This window comes from Nothobranchius furzeri, chromosome 4 (assembly GCF_043380555.1).
Source record: "Nothobranchius furzeri strain GRZ-AD chromosome 4, NfurGRZ-RIMD1, whole genome shotgun sequence".
NCBI classification, from domain to species: Eukaryota; Metazoa; Chordata; class Actinopteri; order Cyprinodontiformes; family Nothobranchiidae; genus Nothobranchius; species Nothobranchius furzeri.
In genome coordinates this window covers 9,208,300-9,227,721 of record NC_091744.1, presented here as the reverse complement: position 1 = coordinate 9,227,721, position 19,422 = coordinate 9,208,300, and the positions used below count along the sequence as shown (strand labels likewise).

Here is a 19,422-nt window from a genome sequence, read left to right as displayed (position 1 = left end):
AAGACTATGAGTCAGTAGTTTCAACTAACTTCATTTAAAGGCCAACTTTGCTCATATTTTAATACATTTGATGTGGACTCTAGTAGGAATGAAAGCCTTGTAAGTCTTTATCTAGGGAAAAAAATGCTCTGATGCGTCTTTTTGACAAAGTAGAAGTCAGCTGGAGGACAAAGTAGCTTCAGATGACAGGATTTGGAGTCTTATTTCTTGATATTTGGAAATCTCGTCTCTGATTGCCTAACAGCAACACAACTCTACCACTGACTGTTTGCTCTGCAATGTTGATGTGTTATACCCACAAATAACACAAGCCTGAAGGAGTTATGCTATGTGGTGGAGTTGCTAATGCTAACGGTTAGCTTCTAATAGTTGAGATGTTCTCTGTTGTTTTCTGGACACTAAACCAACAACAACCTTCCTTGTTGCGAGTCAAGATGGGCAAGTCAATGAATGTTAAATGACAGTGTGACGAAGATCTGTCATGCTTTTCTGAACCAAGTGTTTTCTCGTCTATTTTCTACCAGAAACTCCATACGTCCACCCATTTTCATCCGCTTATCCGGAGTCGAGTCGCGGGGCAGTAGCCTAAGTCGAGAGGCCCAGACTTTCCTCTCCTCAGCCACTTTGGCCAACTCCACTGGGGTTATCCCAAGGCGTTCCCTGGCCAGGTGAGAGACATAGTTCCTCCAACGTGTCCTGAGTCTTCCTTTAGGGCTCCTCCCAGTTGGACGTGCCCGGAAAACCTCACCAGGAGGCATCCTGACCAGATGCCCAAACCACCTCAACTGACTCCTCTCGATGTGGAAGAGCAGCGAATCTACTCTGAGCCCCTCCCGAATGGCAGAGCTTCTCACCCTACCTCTAAGGGAGAGCCCAGCCACTCTGCAGAGAAAACTCATTTCGGTCATTTCTATCTGCTATCTCGTTCTTTCGGTCACTACACAAAGCTCATGACCATATGTAAGGGTAGGAACATGGATCGACATCTAAACGAGAGCTTCGCCTTCGGACTCAGCTCTCTCTTCACCACGACAGACCGGTACAACGCCCGCATCACTGCAGATGCAGCACCAATCCACCTACTGATCTCACCCCCCAGTTTTCCCTCACTCGTGAACAAGACCCCGTGATACTTAAACTCCTCCACTTGGGGCAGGACCTCATCCCTGACCCGGAGAAGGCATTCTACCCTTTTCTGAAACAAGACCATGGTCTCAGATTTAGAGGAGCTGATTCTCATCCCAGCTGCTTTCCTACCAGAAATTAATGGAGGAAATAGGTGTAGAAGACTATTTTCACTTTCAGCCTGCCTGTAAAACTCCGAGTGACGATCATTTTCAAAAATAATAAGTAAAGAATGGTTTCTCAGTGAACTTGCTCTTTAAAGAGCAAGTCACCCCCAAATCAACCTTTTTCTGCTAATTAACAAAGTATATAAATGTGTGTCTCATCGTGCTGTAGACACGTGTAGTCAATAATTTAGCACTTAAATACATCTTAGTTAAAAATTTAATATTCTGCCTAAAACTGTCAGTGTTGCGCCCTCTTCAGGTAAAAACTCTGCACTACACATGAATTTAAATCTGCCATCGCTATTGGCTAAGAGGTACCCTATAGCGTTAGCTGGTACATTATGATGTCACAATGCCGCTGTGAGCCTGTGTTTGTGTGTATTTGTTAGCTGCTCCGCCCTATCGGTCTGCCAGACAATGCCTCCTTGTGGCGTATTTTTCAAACAGGAAATGGGAGTGGAGTTAGGGTCTGGTAGGGGGTGAGTTGCTCTTTAAATAGCAACAACTGAGAAATGGTATAGAGACCAACAAACACCTGGACTCCTGACAGCCACCCCCACAGTGGACATTTAGAAAAGTCCCAATTTCTCCATACATCATGCTTGGCCCCACCCAATTAGTGAGTTGGCCCATCATGAAATCATTTTAAAGAACTGTTGTCACATATTCTATATGGAAAGATAAGAATATCATTGGGTGTTTTCATCTAATCTGACTGTGAGTAAACAAATAGTTTTGACCTCATTATGGACCGATTGTTCTCATGGTCTGATAAAAAGCTGAGGGCCAAGTGGAGTGAACCAGGTCAGTATTCTGAGATTTCACAAATTATCTGTGTTAAAAAGTTTTTTTTTCAATATTTCTGCTGATCTAAGTTAAGAAAATTATTAAAGATCACCAGATTATGGGTAAACAAATCTAAAGTTGTTTTTCTGCTGTCAAAAAGCATAAAATATTTTATTACCAAAAGTCATTGCCGACATAAGCTGAACGAGATGAACGTTTTGAAACCAAAATTGTGTAAATAGATGAAGAATTGTGGAAGTAGTTAAATGCCAAAAAACGTCTGGAAGCAGAATAATAAACTAACCGACTATAAAGAAAAACAGGATCAAGTTTGAAGGCTTTACAGCATTCAAACAATTAACGCCAAGCCTTTGATGTAGACAGGGTTTGACCTCAATCCAGGTGAGGATGGCTCTCCAACTCCATAGAAACGACAATGCTCCTCATTTAAACCTCCACCACCCCCGCCACCTGACCACTCACCTTGTCGTTAGTGGGCTCCGGCGGTTGGTCCTGATAGGCTGCTGACAGAGGAAAGCTGAGTGTGTAGATAGTTGGCTCCCACATTTGAGTCTCCTCTGGGATCTTAACCAAAACAGGGGCAGTCATCTCCATGTGGACACCTGCCCACCACACACACACACACACACACACACACAGAGATAAATACACATTGCAAGCACACTGAGCGAGACAGGGTTATCTGTCTGACTTTTACCTGCGTTGTTGGCTCCGGTGATGTACTGGAAAAGTCTCCTGAAAGCCATGGCTGCTCCCACTCCCATAAAATAAGCTTCAGCATCTGTTGACACCCAGCGAGTGGGGCTGTAGTGTCGCACCTTAACACACACACACACACACACACACACACACACACACACACACACACACACATTTAAGTTAAATGTGACAAATAAAAAAAACATGATTGCATTTGAATGCTGCCTCTTAGACTCACTTCATACTCGTCTGTTTTGCAGACCAGCTGATATTCCAGACACTCTTTAGACTCTGTGCAGAAGCTGGCATTTGTACTTGGTCTATAAAAGAAAGAGAGTGTGTGTGTGTGCCCTTTGGACTGTAGGCGAAAGTAAAATCTTATTGCTTGTGCCAAATTTTTATTATCAGAGATTATCGGATTCATCAGCAGGCTGAAACTTAGTAAAAATTACGTATTGCATGAAAACGTATGTGTGGTTCAGAGTCTTAATCATGTGCATTATGATTAAAAGGCTATTGCTAAAAGGGAATAACTGAACATTATAATGATGTCCAATCAACATTTAGACCAACGATTATGACAGAGTTCTGATTTAATTCAGTTTGAGTCAGAAGTTTGGGTGTCAGTTCTTGGTCATGTGGTCCAGAGCCTTCATTCATCCATCTGCAGCATCCAGCTTACCCAACACTACCTTCAGCTGACACCAGCAGGGCCAGAACAGCTATCACTGAGACGAACGCCCTGAAAATGAGAACACACATCTTTATTTAAATGAAATGCACTTGTGTAAAGTTGAGAACAAGTGATGATAGCTACATTAGAATTTAAAACTGAAAATTTAAACATTTATAAGCTGAGGATAAAATGGGAAATGAATTGCGCTTCTTTGAATGTCAAAATGCTGCATTCAGTTTCATTAATGCGGAGATGAAACGGGACACGTTTCCCTGCGACGCAGAGAGAGAGAGAGAGAGAGAGAGAGAGAGAGAGAGAGAGAGAGAGAGAGAGAGAGAGAGAGAGAGAGAGAGAGAGAGAGAGAGAGAGAGAGAGAGAGAGAGAGAGAGAGAGAGAGAGAGAGAGAGAGAGAGAATCTGCTGCATCATCAGTCTTTTTTTATCAAAGGCGTTTTAAGGTCAAGGAGAAAGAGTTACGGTTTAGCTCAGACTCCTTTGGAGACAGTTTTATTATAGAATAACCCTCAGAAGGCATTTTTCTGGATGGTTTCACCGCAGATTAATCATTGGATAACTTAAATCCGCTATCTGTGTTTGTTTAGGTACATAGTACATACTCACACTCCATAATAAAGAGGAGCTAATCCGGCTGAATAAAAATAAATGACGCAAAAATCAACTTTACCTGCGCAACAGAAATAAGAATGCTCGCGTGCAAAAATATCTATAAACAAAGTAGAAATCAGCATCAAAATTCTGATGCTAGAAAACTTACATGGTGGTGGTCCTGTTAGACTTTCCACCTGCCAGAGGAGCGCAGGGCGGAGCAGGGTGATGGAGACGGTCCGCAGTCTGCTGCACCCAGGTGGAGCCGGAGGATTTACTGCGGACTGCGGGGAAGAGAGGGGACCAGCAGGGCCCGCCCACAGCTCACAGTGGGGAGGGGCTCTCAGATAAACCTGGCTGCGTTCTCTTAGCACACAGCAGGACCAATCAGAGGTCTGATTTAAAACAAAGATTTAGTAGATCTTTTAACAAACTGTCAACAATGAGCCGTCTTCATCTGGTCCATTGTAGGTGATGCTCTTGGGTAAAATATGGTTGATAACTTTAGAGTCCTTGGTCCATCTGGGTCCAGATGTCCTCAAATGCAAATCAAAGTCGACTCAGTAAAGCGACAACACAGACCAAAGGTTAAGAGCATTAAGTATCTTACTGCCCTCAACTTGGAGAAACGGGAAAAAATGCTGGCCAGATTGACATTGCTAACAGCTAGGCACAGAAGGGATAGTTTCAATATAGATTTCTGCCATCTTTGAAAAGATTTATATAAACATGACTTTAACAAGAGTTCCATTAGCTGTGCTGAGTAGCTGATTTTAAAGTCTTGACAGATGCATAAAAATAAAAAAATAAAAACTGAGGTTGCTCACATCAGTGTCATCCTGGAACTTCAGGTAGCTTGTTGGCTGCTAATTTCAGCAATAACTGTTTTATGACTGCAAATGCTTATTTCGCGGTGTTTACATACCTTTTAGTTGTTGTCAACCCGGTCTCAGCATCTTACTCCACCCACACTTCAATTTTGAAAAATGCGCCACTCTTAGGCATTGCCCGGTGGACCAAGAGGGCGGAGCTGCGGCAGTGACAAAGACGGATGGCTATGCTTGCTCTTTTGACTCTGAGGAATCATTTGAAGTGGAGGGCTTTTCTCCATTTTTCAAACTCGAAGTCGTTTAATCCACTTTGAAACTGGCCCCAAGGTGACTAGCCGTTAGCTCATCAGTCCAATCAGAACATGTTTCTGCAAAAAGCTAATAACTTTTGGACCAAACTTTTCTCTTTCAAAAGCCTGTGGTTGTGAAGAAAAGGCAAAGCACCTCTTCTGAAATGAAAACAGACTGGCTGCATTACAGCAGCACTTAAAGCATACACACACACACACACACACACACCAATTTAAAAAGGAAAAAAGTGCATTTTTGCAATCCAGTTGCCTCCTAACAGAAAAACACATTTGTCACTTTTTCGTTAAACAACTTTCTGATTTCACATCTTTCAGATCATTTCATCTGTTTATTAAAATTCATCCTGAGAACAATTTAGCTAAAATATGTGCACACATAGTATTTACATATTTACACAAGTGTGATGTTTTGTTTTGTGACCAGTTTTATTGTGACAGTTCACACATACAGCCAGCCTTCTGTAACAAGCAAAAACCTTCAATTTCCCAATTTATCAGACTCCCAGAGCACAGAGGGTGCGTGTAAACACCACAGAGTCTTTTCTTCTGAAAGGAGGGACCTGTGATGAAATCAGAGGCTTTTCTTTGTTCCCTTAATAGGAACCAAAAAGAAAAGATTGCTGGAACTGAGCCACCAATTCCATCCGAGACTCAATAGCAAAGCGTAAATGCATCTCTTTTTGTAAGAACCATCTTATTTACAAATAATTAGCAAATGATCCTTCCACTGATCTTGAATGTGGATCAGTCATAAACCAAAGTTAAATAAGCTTCACATCAAGAGCAAACCAAGGTGAAACCAAAAGCAGAAACATTAAAAAAAAAACTGTTAGGTCACTTTTCTGCCCAGCCTGGCACACATGCCAAGAAATAATAAATTAAAAAAATCAAGCATGGCTGTTACCTAAAGTAGGTCATCGCCCTGGTTATCAGTATATGGACAAAGTGTTTATTCAAAAAGAAGTATGTCGTCCTCAACCACTAAAGCACTAAATTACAGCAGCAGTCCAAACAACAGATTTCCTCTCAAACATCAACACTCATACTGAAAAACACACATATCAATTAGCAGCAGGTCAATGCGTGGAGATATCCAATTTCAAAATAAAATCACATGAGAAAAGTAAGGTAGCGTGTAGCGATGGGACAGTAATCGATCTTAAAACAGAATGATGTTTAACAAACAGATGGGCCTTTTACCTGAGTATGGGCTATCGTCTCCTGAAGAAAAAAAAAACCATTTGTTGTGTCACCAATCCTTTTTCTTAAAGTCACACACACTTTCATGTCACCTATGAGAAGATACGGCTAAGAGGGGCACAAAAGTAGTTTTAAATAGCTGACAAACGCACTCCAAAGCAGGGCTTCTTCTAAAATAATAATGATCTTTGGAGAAAAACAAACCCAGAAACAAACAAAAGGGGAAAAACCAACAGAGCTCCTTTTTCACATCACCATCCGTTCATGTGACTCTGAAAACTTTTCATTTCTGGGTGGAGTGTCCGAGGAATTGGAGGATATTATTATTTTTGTTTTGCATAGCCAGACAGTGGGCACGACCTCTGGAGCCACTCGAGTTTCAGACAGCGAGCCATCAGTGGAAGAAGGGAGCCTTGGTCCATGTGTGCCCTTTAACACCAGCTCAGTCTGGGGGTGATCAGCTGGTCCCTCTCTTAAGATGCAGCTTTCTGATTACAAGGTGGGCTCTTTCTGGCGGTCGCGTTAGATGTCTTCTTGACTTTGGAAATGCCTTCCAGTGCACCCGACTCCGTCACTCTGAACACAAATTAAAGCACATATTCATATTGGGGTGTTTTAACCTTTAATGGAAGGTTAGTGAGGAGAACATTGGGGTTGTATAACAGATCTAAACAAGGTCTGGGTGTTTTTGCCACACATAGGGTCAGAATATACCTGCTTTTAATTTTGGGTACATGTTTATCGTGGCTGCTTCGCGTAACTTGCATTTTTTTTAAATCCTTGTTTACGAGCGTCCTCCAAAATTAACACAATGAGTTAACAGGCTGCAATGTGCAAGTAACCAGCAGGGGGAGTTGACAAAATGAGCAAAACATGCTGGCCATTGTCACGCCATCTCTGGTGCAAACATACCATCCACGATGCCACTGCTGTCTCTGACTCACTCGTGTTTTCAACATTAACCAGCTGCTGATCTCAGCTATAGGAAGCCTAAGTCACGCCCCTCTACTTCTGGACCATGGGTCCCTGGAAGAGCGCCAAAACGAATGCAAGTCAATGGGGCTAAAAACACTCTTTTCCAATTCCGTTTGTTACGTGCCATGGACTTCACATATGATGTCCGTGAATTTTAAATTCCAAGAAAGTGCTTATTTTCGAATGGGGGCAAAAGTTTTTTTTAGGGTTTGTGTAAAAATACGTCCAGGACTACAAATGAGCATCACCAAAGTGACGTCATCAAACCAGACACAGAGAACAGCAGAGGAACAATGGATGCAAGTTTAGCAAGCTTCAAATCCTTCCCTCAGGAGGAAAGAACGACCATAAATCTGGCTGCGTGGTAAGTAGCAGCTAGCTAGAGGGGACGGGAGATTCTGTGGTGACGTCATACATGGGATGTGCCGATGTCTGATTTGTAGTCACGCTAGTTACAAACTTTCACAAGCTGATAAATCTTAAAGTACACGACTGGCATGGTTGAAACACATCATTACTTTTCATTTAAATTAAAGTACAACATATGTGTGATTTTAGCCACGTTGACTTTAATTAATTTCATCTTCCGGAAGTAGATCGGCGTGACTTGGGGTTCCTATTGTTGCCATGTTTGACCCACAAATCCAGCACTCTTGTGCGGTCTGAGTTCTGTGCTGTGCCCCCTAGTGGAATCCTCCTTAACTGCATGCAACAGCAGCAAGTGGCTGCATCAACACAAGGTTAAAAAGCAAGAACATTCCCAGCCTTACAGAACTGCAGACGATTCCAGTATCAGATAATCGGAGTAAATACGAAAAGCAACGTGACCATTCCATACCACACCACTTCAATTATCAAGCGAAGCAGCATGGGAGCTGATCGGAGCACTTACATACAGTACAAGAAAAGGAGCGATAAAAAGACAGTGATCACAGCATGAAACAGCAACAAAGATGAAAAACAAAATGCCAAACTGGCTTTTATACACTCAATAAAACCTAATAAAAAACCTGAATAAGAAGAACTAAAAAAATAAAAATAATAATTTTGCAAAAACCAATTCATGGTTTAATTCAAATTCAATTCAAAGATACTTTATTAATCCCAGAGGGAAATGAGAGTTTCAGTACACACAATTCTGAGATCAGACATACATACGTAGGCATAGACATGACAGGAATTGGTGACTGTGGTCATTCGCAAACCCAAGTCGCGCTACCTTAATAGAGATCAGAGGGGTTTATGTGAGGATTGAGTAAGGTGGAGGGAAAAAAAAGGCACTTCAGAGTTACCCTCCACAGGGAGGGCAGCTTTGCTATGCAAAAAACACCTCAGACAGAAATGCAACAGACTTCAGACATTAAACAACGTAAGTGTCCACTAGGTGGGGAGGTAGGGTAGAGGATTCTCCAAACATCAGTGCATGCAGCTGCAATAAGCAGCGCTCGTCACCTCCGTTTGGACAGGGAAAGGAGGTAGTTGGGTTTAGAAAGCACAGTGACTCCTGGAAACGGTTCAACGGCCTTCACCGGTCGCAGTCCCACCCAGGCTGGGATAGGGAGACAGAGTTGCCATGGCGACGGCAGCATTCCACATTTCTTCTGAAGGGGAGTACCGTATTTTCCGGACTATAAGCCGCTACTTTTTCCCCACGCTTTGAACCATGCGGCTTATAATGAGGTGCGGCTTTACTGAAGATTTTCCTTCACCTGCCACTAGGGGGCGCTTTGGCAGAAAGTGAAACAAGTGGAAGTCAAAAGTGGAAATCGAAGAAAGTGCTCATTTCAATTTAGCACATGCAAGCAGCCGGCACGACGAAGAATTTTTTTCAAATCCATACCCCCTCATCATGGTAACTACACGTATGAGTTCATACGACGCCGCATTTAAGTTGAAGGCCATCGATCTGGCAGTAAAGGAGGGAAACAGTGCTGCCGCACGTCAGCTTGGCATGAATGAATCCATGGTTCGGCGCTAGAGACGGCAGCGGGAAGAACTCATTCAAGCCAGCTTCACCCGGGGATGATGACAGCAACACGGACAGCGACACTGGCATCGCCACAGAAAAGGTATGTGACGAAGCTCTTCTGAGGCTGTTCAACTCCGACACTGAAGAAGAGGACTTTAATGGCTTTAGTGCGCAAGAGGAAGATGAGAGCGAATGACTTCTTCTGGTAGGGAAGTGTGTTTTATTTACTAACCAGGCATGTTTTGTGTGCAGTTTTTATTTTCTAATCATGCAGGGCTTATTAATGCTGTGTCAGCGCTGTTCTTTTCTTCTAAACATGCATGCAAATTACCGGTAATAACGTGTCTGTTCTGTTTTTATTTTATAACCATCCAGAAATATGAATTTCTTTTCTAAACATGCAGGCACGTTCACCCGTGATTAAAATTCATTTTGTTGAATTAAAACGACGAAAAACTTCCGTGTAGCATCTTTCTGTCTAATTATCTTATGTTAAGGCCATACATGCCCTGTGCGCCGGAGACCTGCATGTGGCTGCTGCGCCGCGGCTTGTATTCGAGTGCGGCGTGTGTGTGTGTGTGTGTAGAAAACTTTTTTTTTGTTAGTGCGGCTTATATTGAGATGCGCTCTATATTCCGGAAATTACGGTATTCACTTCAGCCTCACAGGCTCAAGGGCACCAGATTCAGATAAGAACTTGTTTTGGGGCCAGACAGAGATCAGTTCCTCTCTGTCTTAAAGTTCTGTTGGTCCTCAACCCCTTTAAATCTAATAATGGCGTAATTAATCTATCCCAATCCATGCTGATCTGCCCACTTTCTCCTTGATCAAATCCACCTTCTGTGCCAGAGTCTGAATCTCAGCCAAAGTTCCAAGCTTACGACTCATCTCGACAATTATATGAGTTTTTGCGTTTACAGTGCGATGTAATCATCCCTGAGCTCCGGGATTGAGCCAATATTCCTCATCAGCTCATTAATTTTCCGGCAAGCCAGGTAACCACTCAGACCAAACAGCACGAAACCTGACACCAACACCACGAATATCCAGACGTCTTCAGAATCCTCTACAGACAGTTGAGAGGGACAGATCAGGTTCCACTGTTTCCAGGAGTCCATGATATGCCCAGCTGGCTCTGTCCCAGAGGGGCATCCGGGAGCCCCTTCTCCCGTTCTTATCGTTGAAAAAATTTTGTCAATCGCGTTGAGAGACCAACTGACCAGGTCCATTTTTAATCATTTCCAGTTTCCAGAAAAAATGCAGAAGCGCCGTACATCAAAAGACAGACAAAGAGCCTTGGGATAAGATAGGGAGGAGAGGAGGAAAAAAGCGTCAGTACTCTCCAAGAGCCGGAAGAAGAAAGCCAAGTTATAAAAATATGTTTTCATTCGGGACTTGAAAGCCGTAAAGGATGTTGACAGGCGGACTGTGATAGGCAAGGCATTCCAGAGAACAGGCATAGCGTGACCCCCCCCCCCCCCCCCCCCCCCCTTTTTTATAGCTGATTGAAGGGGGCGCAAAGCAACAGGCAGTCGGCCGACCTCAGTGAGCGCGTAGGTACATACGGCTTTCAGCATCAGACAGGTACGTTGTTCAAATACCAATTTTATTTATGGAGGAAATAAAACATTTAAAATGTATACCTTAAGGTATTTTTTTATTATTAAAGGTGTAAAATTGTGTAAATGCTTACACTTCATCCATCTCTACATCCTCTTCATCCTGGGGGAGCTGGAGGTACGGGTTGTTGGAGGCTGGTCTGAACTTGTAGCCCGTCAACACAAAAAAGATTAGAGTAGACATTTCCACCAGAAACTGAAGAAACAACAAGATGTGGAAACGTAATCACTCATCTCGATTATCAAACAAAAACAAAGGTTTAACATCTCCTAACTTTTGTATTTTAGACAAATTAAGCTCACAATTACAGGCACTAGATCAGGAATAGGCAACCCTGGTCCTAGACAGCCACAGTCCTGCTTGTTTTCCTTTCTCTTTGCTGTTCCTGCGGTTGATTACTTGGATCAGGTTTGTTCAGCCAATTAGAAGCTGCAAGTTCATGCATGGCTGGAAGACATGCAGGACTGTGACTCTCTAGGACCAGGGTTGCCTACCCCTGCACTAGACCAAACACCAAGAAATTGTAAATCTAGTCCCTGAAGTTTAACCAAAATCTTTCTTGACCACCAGAAACCATCAGGGACCTTCTACAAAGTCTTACCTCGTAGCACCACTGCCACTGGAAGGGCATCGTGATCTTGAGCAAGATGGCTATGATCCTTGTGAAGTAGACATAGCACACAATCTAAAAATAGGAAAACATGATTAAAATCATCCTAATGTCATGGAAAATTAATTCTTAATGGAAATTTTAAGCTAATTTGTAATGCCTTTTCCCTAAGGAAGCTATAAAAACTCACTATTTATACTCTACAATGAGATCTTCTCATTAAGCTCTTGCTTGGTGCTAGAAGAGTTTGTCTAGTAGAAAAATATATTATTTGGTTTCTAAAGGTTTGTGCTGGACAAATAGGGGAAAAAATGGATTATAACTCACTGATGACATTAATGTTGTGGTACAGATATGTGATTAGTCCCATTTCACAACAATAAAGAAATGGTTTGAACGTAACAAACTGAGCTCATTCTCACCATCACATAATAATGCCGGAAGAGCTTGAGCTTCTCCAGATTCATGGCAGCTGAAACAAACGTGACCATGTTTAGTATCTAAACAGCCAGCAGCTCAAATGACCTCACAGATGTGGCTCATCTGGAACACAATCATCACCTTTGCCATCTGTGCTGGAAGCCTCCTGGAGGTGACGGATCGACCTGAGGAGAAAATCACGATTGTTAAAAAGTTAAGAGGATCTACGCTCACTGCAGCACCAAGTTGTTCCGTTTTATTTTAGAAAACAATGGAACCAATGAATGTTAAGGGTGGGCAATGTGGTCCAAAAATCTCATTCCAATATTTCTGAGCATTTTGATGATAATGATAAATCAGACGATAAAACAAAGTAATAAAAATATTATGGGTTATTTCATCAGCAAATCCCCCTTTTTCAGTTTTTTATTTTTGTGAATTCCACATTTCCATTCTAACCCTATTTATTAACCTAAAAATGCGATATCTTAACATGAAAGAAGAATTAAACAAATACTTTTCACAAATATAACAAAGTGCTGTGGTTCTGCAGAACACAGAAACAGGTTTTACTCATTTTGTCATTAAAATGTTCATGAGTGTTTATGTGCCAAATCAGGTGTGATGGGGTTTAGAAGTTGATGTTTAATAATTACAAAAGGTGAGAGATGACGTCAGAGAAACGAGCGGGAGAGAGAACATGGTGGACGCCGTTTGTTTACGGAGTTCAATAAAGTTCAAAGAACACAGCTGGGCGGGCTTGACTGGGTAACACTGGCCACACCTGCAAGACTGCAATGTCAAGCTTTTAAATAAAACAAGTAAAAATGGGAGCAAGAAACAATCCAGCATCATATTTAGCTTTTCTTTGACTGTAAAACTGATAAAATGCACAAATATTATATGAAACCAGAAACACTGGTTGGTGTACTGAGCCATTTTACTTGCCTCCTTAAAAGACGATCCCACTATACCCACAAAATATGCCCAAATGTATCTTCTGATGGATTTATTTTATGTAACCTGTAACCAAAGATCAAATGTACACACTGACCAGACAACAGGAAAAAGGATGGCACCACAGCAGATGAGGTCAACCAGAAAGAGGATCTCCTTCCACAGGTAGTACTCACTAGAGCCTTCCTCTGTGGACTCGATGATGATGTAGGCAACATTAGCCAGGACCTGAGTGATAACAGGAGACGTCAAAAACATCCAAACATCTCACACCTGGTGGTTCTGGAGCACACACAGTACCTGCAGAGGAATTACTATCATGAAAATCTTCTTCTCCTTGTCAGATAGGATGTATTTGACAAAAGCCCAGCCGGTGCCGATCAGTGCCAGTGTGATGAACAATAGAGCTCCCTTAAGCCTGGACAGCACATAAACATAAACGTAGCATGTATACTGTGTGTGTGTGTGTGTGTGTGTGTGTGAGAGAGTACAGAAGCATGGACTAAACAGCATATCCTACAGAAGCTACTCACAGGTGTGTAATGTAATACATGACAGCCCAGCCTTCAATAGGATGTCCCTCTGTGTTGATAAAGTGGTAGTTGATCTGAAGAAAGGAACAAAAATGACATAAAACTACTTTAAATCTTGTTGTTAAATCAAAAGACACAACGATGGTGCAGAAAAGAAGATCCAACTCTAAATTAGCAGCTGTTATGATGATGGTGATGCTCTTACACTATGGAAAACCAAGGATGTGGACTTGGTGAATGCCAGTGCAGCCATCAGCCAGTGAATCTTGAACACACTATACCTGGAAACAAGCAGAACACGAGCTTTTACTTCTGGAAGAGAAAACTGAGCTGCCAACTTCTTACCAGATTTGGTCTGTTTCAGTACATTTGCTGTAGTCTCTAGTATGAATGAATTATTTAAGTTGATCTCTGAGGGGGGGAAAAAAATACTCAGTTACTCCTGCTTCAGGAAGTGGCATTTAGCCAGAGGAGAGGGGAGAGGACGGCCTGGAGCTCCCTAATTGGGATGCTGCCCCCGCGACCCGGACCCGGATAAGCGGAGGAAGACGAAGACGAAGACGAAGAGAGGGGAGCAGAAAACGGCACAATTTGGAGTCTTACTCATTAATATTCTTGATATGCTAGCATTTAACCTCTGATTGGCTAAACGCAACACGATTCTGCCAATGACTGCTCTGCAACGTTGATGTCTTATCTCCACAAATAACACAAGCCTGAAGGAGCTCTGTGGTGATGGAGTTGCTAAAGCTAATGTTTAGCTTCTACTAGCAGAGACGTGCTCTGCTCTCTCCTGGATGTTAAACCAACAACAGCCCTCCCTGTTGCGAGCCAAGATGGGTGGGTCCATGAATGCTAATTTAAAGAGCGACATAGATCTGACTGTGTTTCTCTATCGCCAGCTAATGCAGGAAATAGGGGCTGAAGACTTTTTTTGCATTAAGCCTGCATGTTAAACTCAGAATGACATATTTCATATTTCAAAAACAAGCAAACAAATGGTTTCTTAGTAAACCTGCTTCTTAAATGAAGAAACTGTAAGTCTGCCACAGCCTGCTAACCTGTGCTTCATGAGTGTGTACACCCAGACCATGGCAGCAGTGAAGAAGACTCCAGCCATGCAGATGTAAAGGCGAGACAATGGAATTTCAGCTGCAGACAGGAAGCCTTCAAGATTCTTCTCCGTCACCGCCACCTGCAGCAGATGCATTCAAATGAATGCATGCAAAAGCCCGAGCAAACACAAACACACAGACGAACACTCTCCACTCACCGTGAACGAGTAAGGATGCTTGTTTTGAGGATACATGTTCTGACAGAAGTGGAACTTTAAGCTGTACAGACCTTGTGACTTTAAACCAAACAGCATGTGGAACTGTTGAGGAGGGATAAAATGTTTTACAGACCAGAACGAGCAGTCCAATGCTGTGTAACACAGTCGTTGAAACAGCACACTTACACTGAAGTTGTAAACGCCGTTTTCTTTGCCCAAATCTAAGGTCAGGTTGGTGTCTTTGTCCAGCTACAAGAGAAAATATGGTCAATAAGTTGACTTCAGGAGATTGCACAAATGTATAAATGCACAAAAGCAACTTACGGGGTAATTGGTTCTCTCAATGTCTGTGATATGCGTTTCTTCTGTCTGACCTTCTTTCTTTTTATCAGATTCATTTTTGCTTCCATTGTCCTTTGAGCCAGAAGCAGAAGTGTCTCTCGACTTCCTCTCAACTAAAACACAAACCCGGGCCAAACCCCCACAAAAATTATTTCCTCCATTCAGCCCAAATACTTCACAGAGGAAACATAAAGTGAGAACAACACTAACCTTTACTGGTATCACCCTTTAGCTTTGCATACAATGTGTTGTTCTGGAAACCCATAGCGTACACATTGACACTACAAAAGGACATATTAAATAATCAACCTCACAAAAAGCTGCCGTAAAACCACAGAGGCGCTGAAACTGGACCATAAACACACCAAAGGTTGTTGATATCAATAAGAAAAAGAACGAGAGGCTCGCCATTGGTAGGTTTTGTTTTGAGAGGGCACGTCTCCGTCTCCTCAGCCTACAAAAACACAACAAAGAGCAAAAGCATCACCTTTAAAAATAACCACATCTGTATTTTATGATTACACTCGAGTAGTATGAAACACATACTTTATGGTGAGAAAGTAGTTAACTGAATATTAGGAAGCAATTAATTTCATCAGCCAAGTGTGAAAAGCCTCTGTATTATTATAAAGGGTTCAAATATAATGGAATGTACTCACTGTGTAGGAAAACACTTCATTCACACGTGACCTGGAGAGGCTAAAACCAACCTAACATGGAAGAGATGTTGACATTTTAACAGAGTCACAAAAATACATCATTCAACAGCCTGGGAGCATCTAATCTTGTCATCACAGTCTTGATGTGGATGAGATCCACCTGGAGATCCTTAAGGCTCTGGATGTTGTGGGGCAGTGTTGGTTGATGCGACTCTGCAGTATTGTGTGAAAATCAGGGACAGTTCCACTGGATTGGCAGACCAGGGTGGTGGTTCCCATGTTTAAAAAAAGGGACCGCAGTGTGTGTTCCAACTACAGGGGGATCACACTCCTGAGCCTCCCTGGTGAGGAGCCGGTTACAGTGGCTCAGACATCTAGTTAGGATGCCTTCCTAGTGAGGTTTTCTGAGCACGGCCAACTGAGAGAAGAAACAAGCTTTTATATAGGGTCTCTCAAGATTAAAATCATGTGGGGCTTCACAAGAACAAAAATTAAAAAATAATAAGATTAAAAAAACAATTTAGAATAAAATTGGGAAAAGTAAAAACTGTGATTAAAAAATAAATAAATGTGAGTAAAGGGAAAAAGAAAATGAATGAAAAAGAGGTAATAAGAGGATCCCAGGAAAGGCAGAATTGGCTGAAAGAGTGGAATGAGGAGAAGCTAGTTATGAAGAATCAACTGAAGGTCACACAAAAGCCAGCTTGAACAGGTGAGTTTTACGCTGCTTTTTAAAGGAGACCACTGAGTCCACTGCTCTCAGGGGGAGAGAGTTTCAGAGTCTGGGGGCCACAGCAGCAAGTGATCTGTCACCTTTGGTCTTTAGCCTGGTGCTGCACAACCAGTAGGCTTTGGTCACTGGACCTCAGGGACCTGCTGGGGGTGTAGGGACTAAGAAGATCACCAATGTGAGATGGTGATTGTCCATGTAAGGCCCTATAGACCAGAGCCAGGATCTTGAAATGATGAAAGTTGAGTGGCAGCGAAGTGTGGTGATGTGGCGATTTGGTCAGAAGCTGAGTACAGGTATTCTGAACCACCTGCAGATGGTTCAGGGAGGTTCTGCTCAGACACGTGAAAAGAGAGTAGCAGTAGTCTAAGCACGAGGAGATGAAGGTGTGGAGAACAGTCCCAAGTTCAGAGGACAGAATGGGACTCAGCTTAGCAATGTTCCTGAGATGGAAGAAGGAACAGCGAACAAGAAAATTGACATGATAATCCTGGGTGAGTGCTGGGTCAAAGGTCACACCAAGATTCCTGACAGAGGAGACCTAAAGGAAGACCAAGGACACACTGGAGGGACCATTACATTTGTGTCTGAGCTGGCCAGGGAACACCTTGGGATTCCCCTGGAGGGGATATATGTTATGCAACAAAAATGTAGGGTTTCTTTCAGCTGAGCTCCCTTTCTACGAGTGTATTAAATTTAAACACATTTTGTAAGAAGCTGGTTAGTTATTTTGTTGATTGTTTAGTTAGTTAACTCCCATTGAACACAAAACTTACAGGTAACGAAGAGTAGTTCAACTTCTCCGGTATCGACAAAGAAGTCAGATTGACATCTAGAGTTCCGTTGGCGAAGAAACCAAAGTTATTGAGGTCGACAGCTAATCGCGTTTCATTCTGTGAAAAACAACGGATAAGAGCGAAAGTGTTAATTGTTAGCTTAAACCTCACGATCGTAAACACAACATAAATACAGCTTATAAACGCAGCTGTCACTCTATTTACAATTTTTCATCTAAACATGTCTCCAGTCAACAAAAGTCTGACACTATTACAGCATAACACATTGCTAGCCCATTACAACTTAGTGAAATAAACACGTTTTCATAGATAAAAATGATGTGTCCTATCCGGGTTAGCTGCCTGGCTGGCTAATGATGACATATCCTCAACGCAACACTTCTGTTAACTTACCTTCAGAGTAAGTGTGTGTATTCTTGCGTCGCCTCCTGACTGCATTGAAATAAATAAAACACCAGCGAGATACCATTTTATTTGTGCCACAGCCATCACTAAACCTGCTAACGGTAACTGGTGATATTAGCTACTGAAAATCTCCCAGATGGCTAGCAACAAGCTGGTTAGCAGCCTTTACAGACGCCGAGGCAAGTTACAGTAAATTTTATACTGTAAAAATGTGTGGGCACATAAATACCATCGATTTTTTATAAATTATACCCTTGCGTTGGACAATTCCAGCTTTATCGGTTCTTTCATCACGCAAAAATAACAGCTAGCTTGTGTAGACGATGGCAAAATCTCACTTCCGGGTCTTGAATGAAGATGATGACACTCGTCATATCCGGTCACAAGTTTATCTTTTTTTTTTCCTCACAAGAGTCACAGGTATACACATGCAGTGTAAACTAAGAAACAAAAAACTAACTTTCTGAGCATATATTAGATCTTATACATATATCCCGCTTTTGTAAATTCAGGATTACTTTTCAATTTGTCCGCACCTTGTGTAACACATCCTACATTTAATCATGTCCCGTGTTGTCCACCTGGTTTGTCCATCGCTGATGTTCACGCAAACGCCACGTCGGAGCATTTTTCCCGGAACTGTCACACACTATAATATTTTAAATTTATCAAGTCTTAATTAACGTTTAATGTAAAATAAGGAGAAATTTCACAAAAATGCATCTACTGTCCATCTAAATCTAGATGTTATTCACATAATGTTCAGACAGGCGCCTAGGTGTTACTTAATGGGAACTTGCATACTTAACAGAAAAGTTAAACTCAGTAAACATTGATGATGTGCTCGTTGAATTTATTTGCAACGAGGATCCCAAGCATCAGCTTTTTCAAAACTAAATAAACCCCTTATTAATTAGATTATACGAAAAAGTCTGACATTAGCAACGTCTTTATCAGAGCGCTCTTTTTCTGCCATTAAATGAAAATTTTAAATAATGGTCTAAGACTTTTCTATGATTAAGTACATTAAGACTTACCAGTATACCTTGATAATAATGCTTATATGGTAAACCGCCTGTACTTGTGCCTTCTTATGGTTCTATAACCCCTCAACGCACTTGTTCACAACAGTCGGTCCTTCACCCATTCACACACAGGTGGGGATGACTTTGACAACATAGATGTGGAGAAAGAAAAGACAAAGGACTTGATTCTATAGAGGCTCTTGGTTTTCTTTGATGATTTAAGCTAGAATTAGTAATATTGAGTCAGGCTTTCTTGTAGTCTATCCAGGCCATGCACAGGTGCGTCGGGCTTTGCAGTCTTGGGCAACTAATTCAGTCTATCAGCAGCTGTTTTTATTTTCCTCTGAGGCCCTTTTGCACTGTGCTCATTTATCAATCCATGCGCCCACGTTAGCTTAGTTGCTATATATAAGTTTCTAGGTTTTAGAGAGAGCTAACATCTATACCAAAGCCAAATTCCTTGTAAATGCAATTTTAATTAGACCAAAAAATCTGAAATCTGAATCGGACCTTCAGGATCAGGACTTTGTGCCTTTTAGTATTCAGGATGAGTCCCATCCTCAGACTTTGGCAGTGCCCTGCTTAAGACAGGTTCTCTTCTCTAGTCTTATGTATCCCTTCTACTCTGGCCCTTCATTTGAACTAAAACTGCAAACTAAGACTTGACTCAACTAAACACATTTGGGA

At 42.0% G+C, this 19,422-nt stretch overlaps 2 protein-coding genes across 2 annotated transcripts in view; both read right to left on the bottom strand.

Annotated features, from left to right (window-relative positions):
• The window catches only part of soul5l (heme-binding protein soul5, like), a 9,400-nt gene extending 4,993 nt beyond the window's left edge, over window positions 1–4,407 (bottom strand). The window contains exons 1-5 of the mRNA XM_015966163.3: window positions 4,249–4,407; window positions 3,481–3,540; window positions 3,037–3,118; window positions 2,797–2,917; window positions 2,562–2,701 (exon numbers count right to left, since the gene is read on the bottom strand). Coding sequence (XP_015821649.1) covers window positions 2,562–2,701; window positions 2,797–2,917; window positions 3,037–3,118; window positions 3,481–3,540; window positions 4,249–4,250 — 405 coding nt within the window. The 5' untranslated portion in view covers window positions 4,251–4,407. The remainder of the gene's footprint in view (window positions 1–2,561; window positions 2,702–2,796; window positions 2,918–3,036; window positions 3,119–3,480; window positions 3,541–4,248) is intronic.
• A 1,122-nt stretch (window positions 4,408–5,529) lies between these two features.
• On the bottom strand, window positions 5,530–18,078 carry LOC107389791 (protein GPR108). The gene is made up of 18 exons (XM_015966151.3): window positions 17,699–18,078; window positions 17,285–17,401; window positions 15,779–15,829; window positions 15,485–15,573; window positions 15,330–15,400; window positions 15,102–15,232; window positions 14,964–15,026; window positions 14,778–14,879; window positions 14,566–14,699; window positions 13,710–13,785; window positions 13,505–13,578; window positions 13,272–13,389; window positions 13,069–13,199; window positions 12,156–12,199; window positions 12,017–12,066; window positions 11,586–11,669; window positions 11,058–11,179; window positions 5,530–6,996 (listed from the first exon to the last, which is right to left on the bottom strand). The coding sequence occupies exons 1-18, from the start codon at window positions 17,792–17,794 to the stop codon at window positions 6,894–6,896; spliced, it is 1,656 nt and encodes a 551-aa protein (XP_015821637.1). The 5' UTR covers window positions 17,795–18,078; the 3' UTR covers window positions 5,530–6,893.
• Between the last annotated feature and the right edge of the window lie 1,344 nt (window positions 18,079–19,422).

Excerpts from the sequence above, each read along its gene's own strand:
- LOC107389791 (XM_015966151.3), bottom strand. The coding sequence starts at position 17,794 with ATGGCTGTGGCACAAATAAAATGGTATCTCGCTGGTGTTTTATTTATT. Across the intron at positions 13,390-13,504 it reads ATGTATTACATTACACACCT|GCTTAAGGGAGCTCTATTGT; the intron begins GTGAGTAGCTTC and ends TGTGCTGTCCAG. Across the intron at positions 13,200-13,271 it reads TGATAGTAATTCCTCTGCAG|GTCCTGGCTAATGTTGCCTA; the intron begins GTACTGTGTGTG and ends GTTATCACTCAG.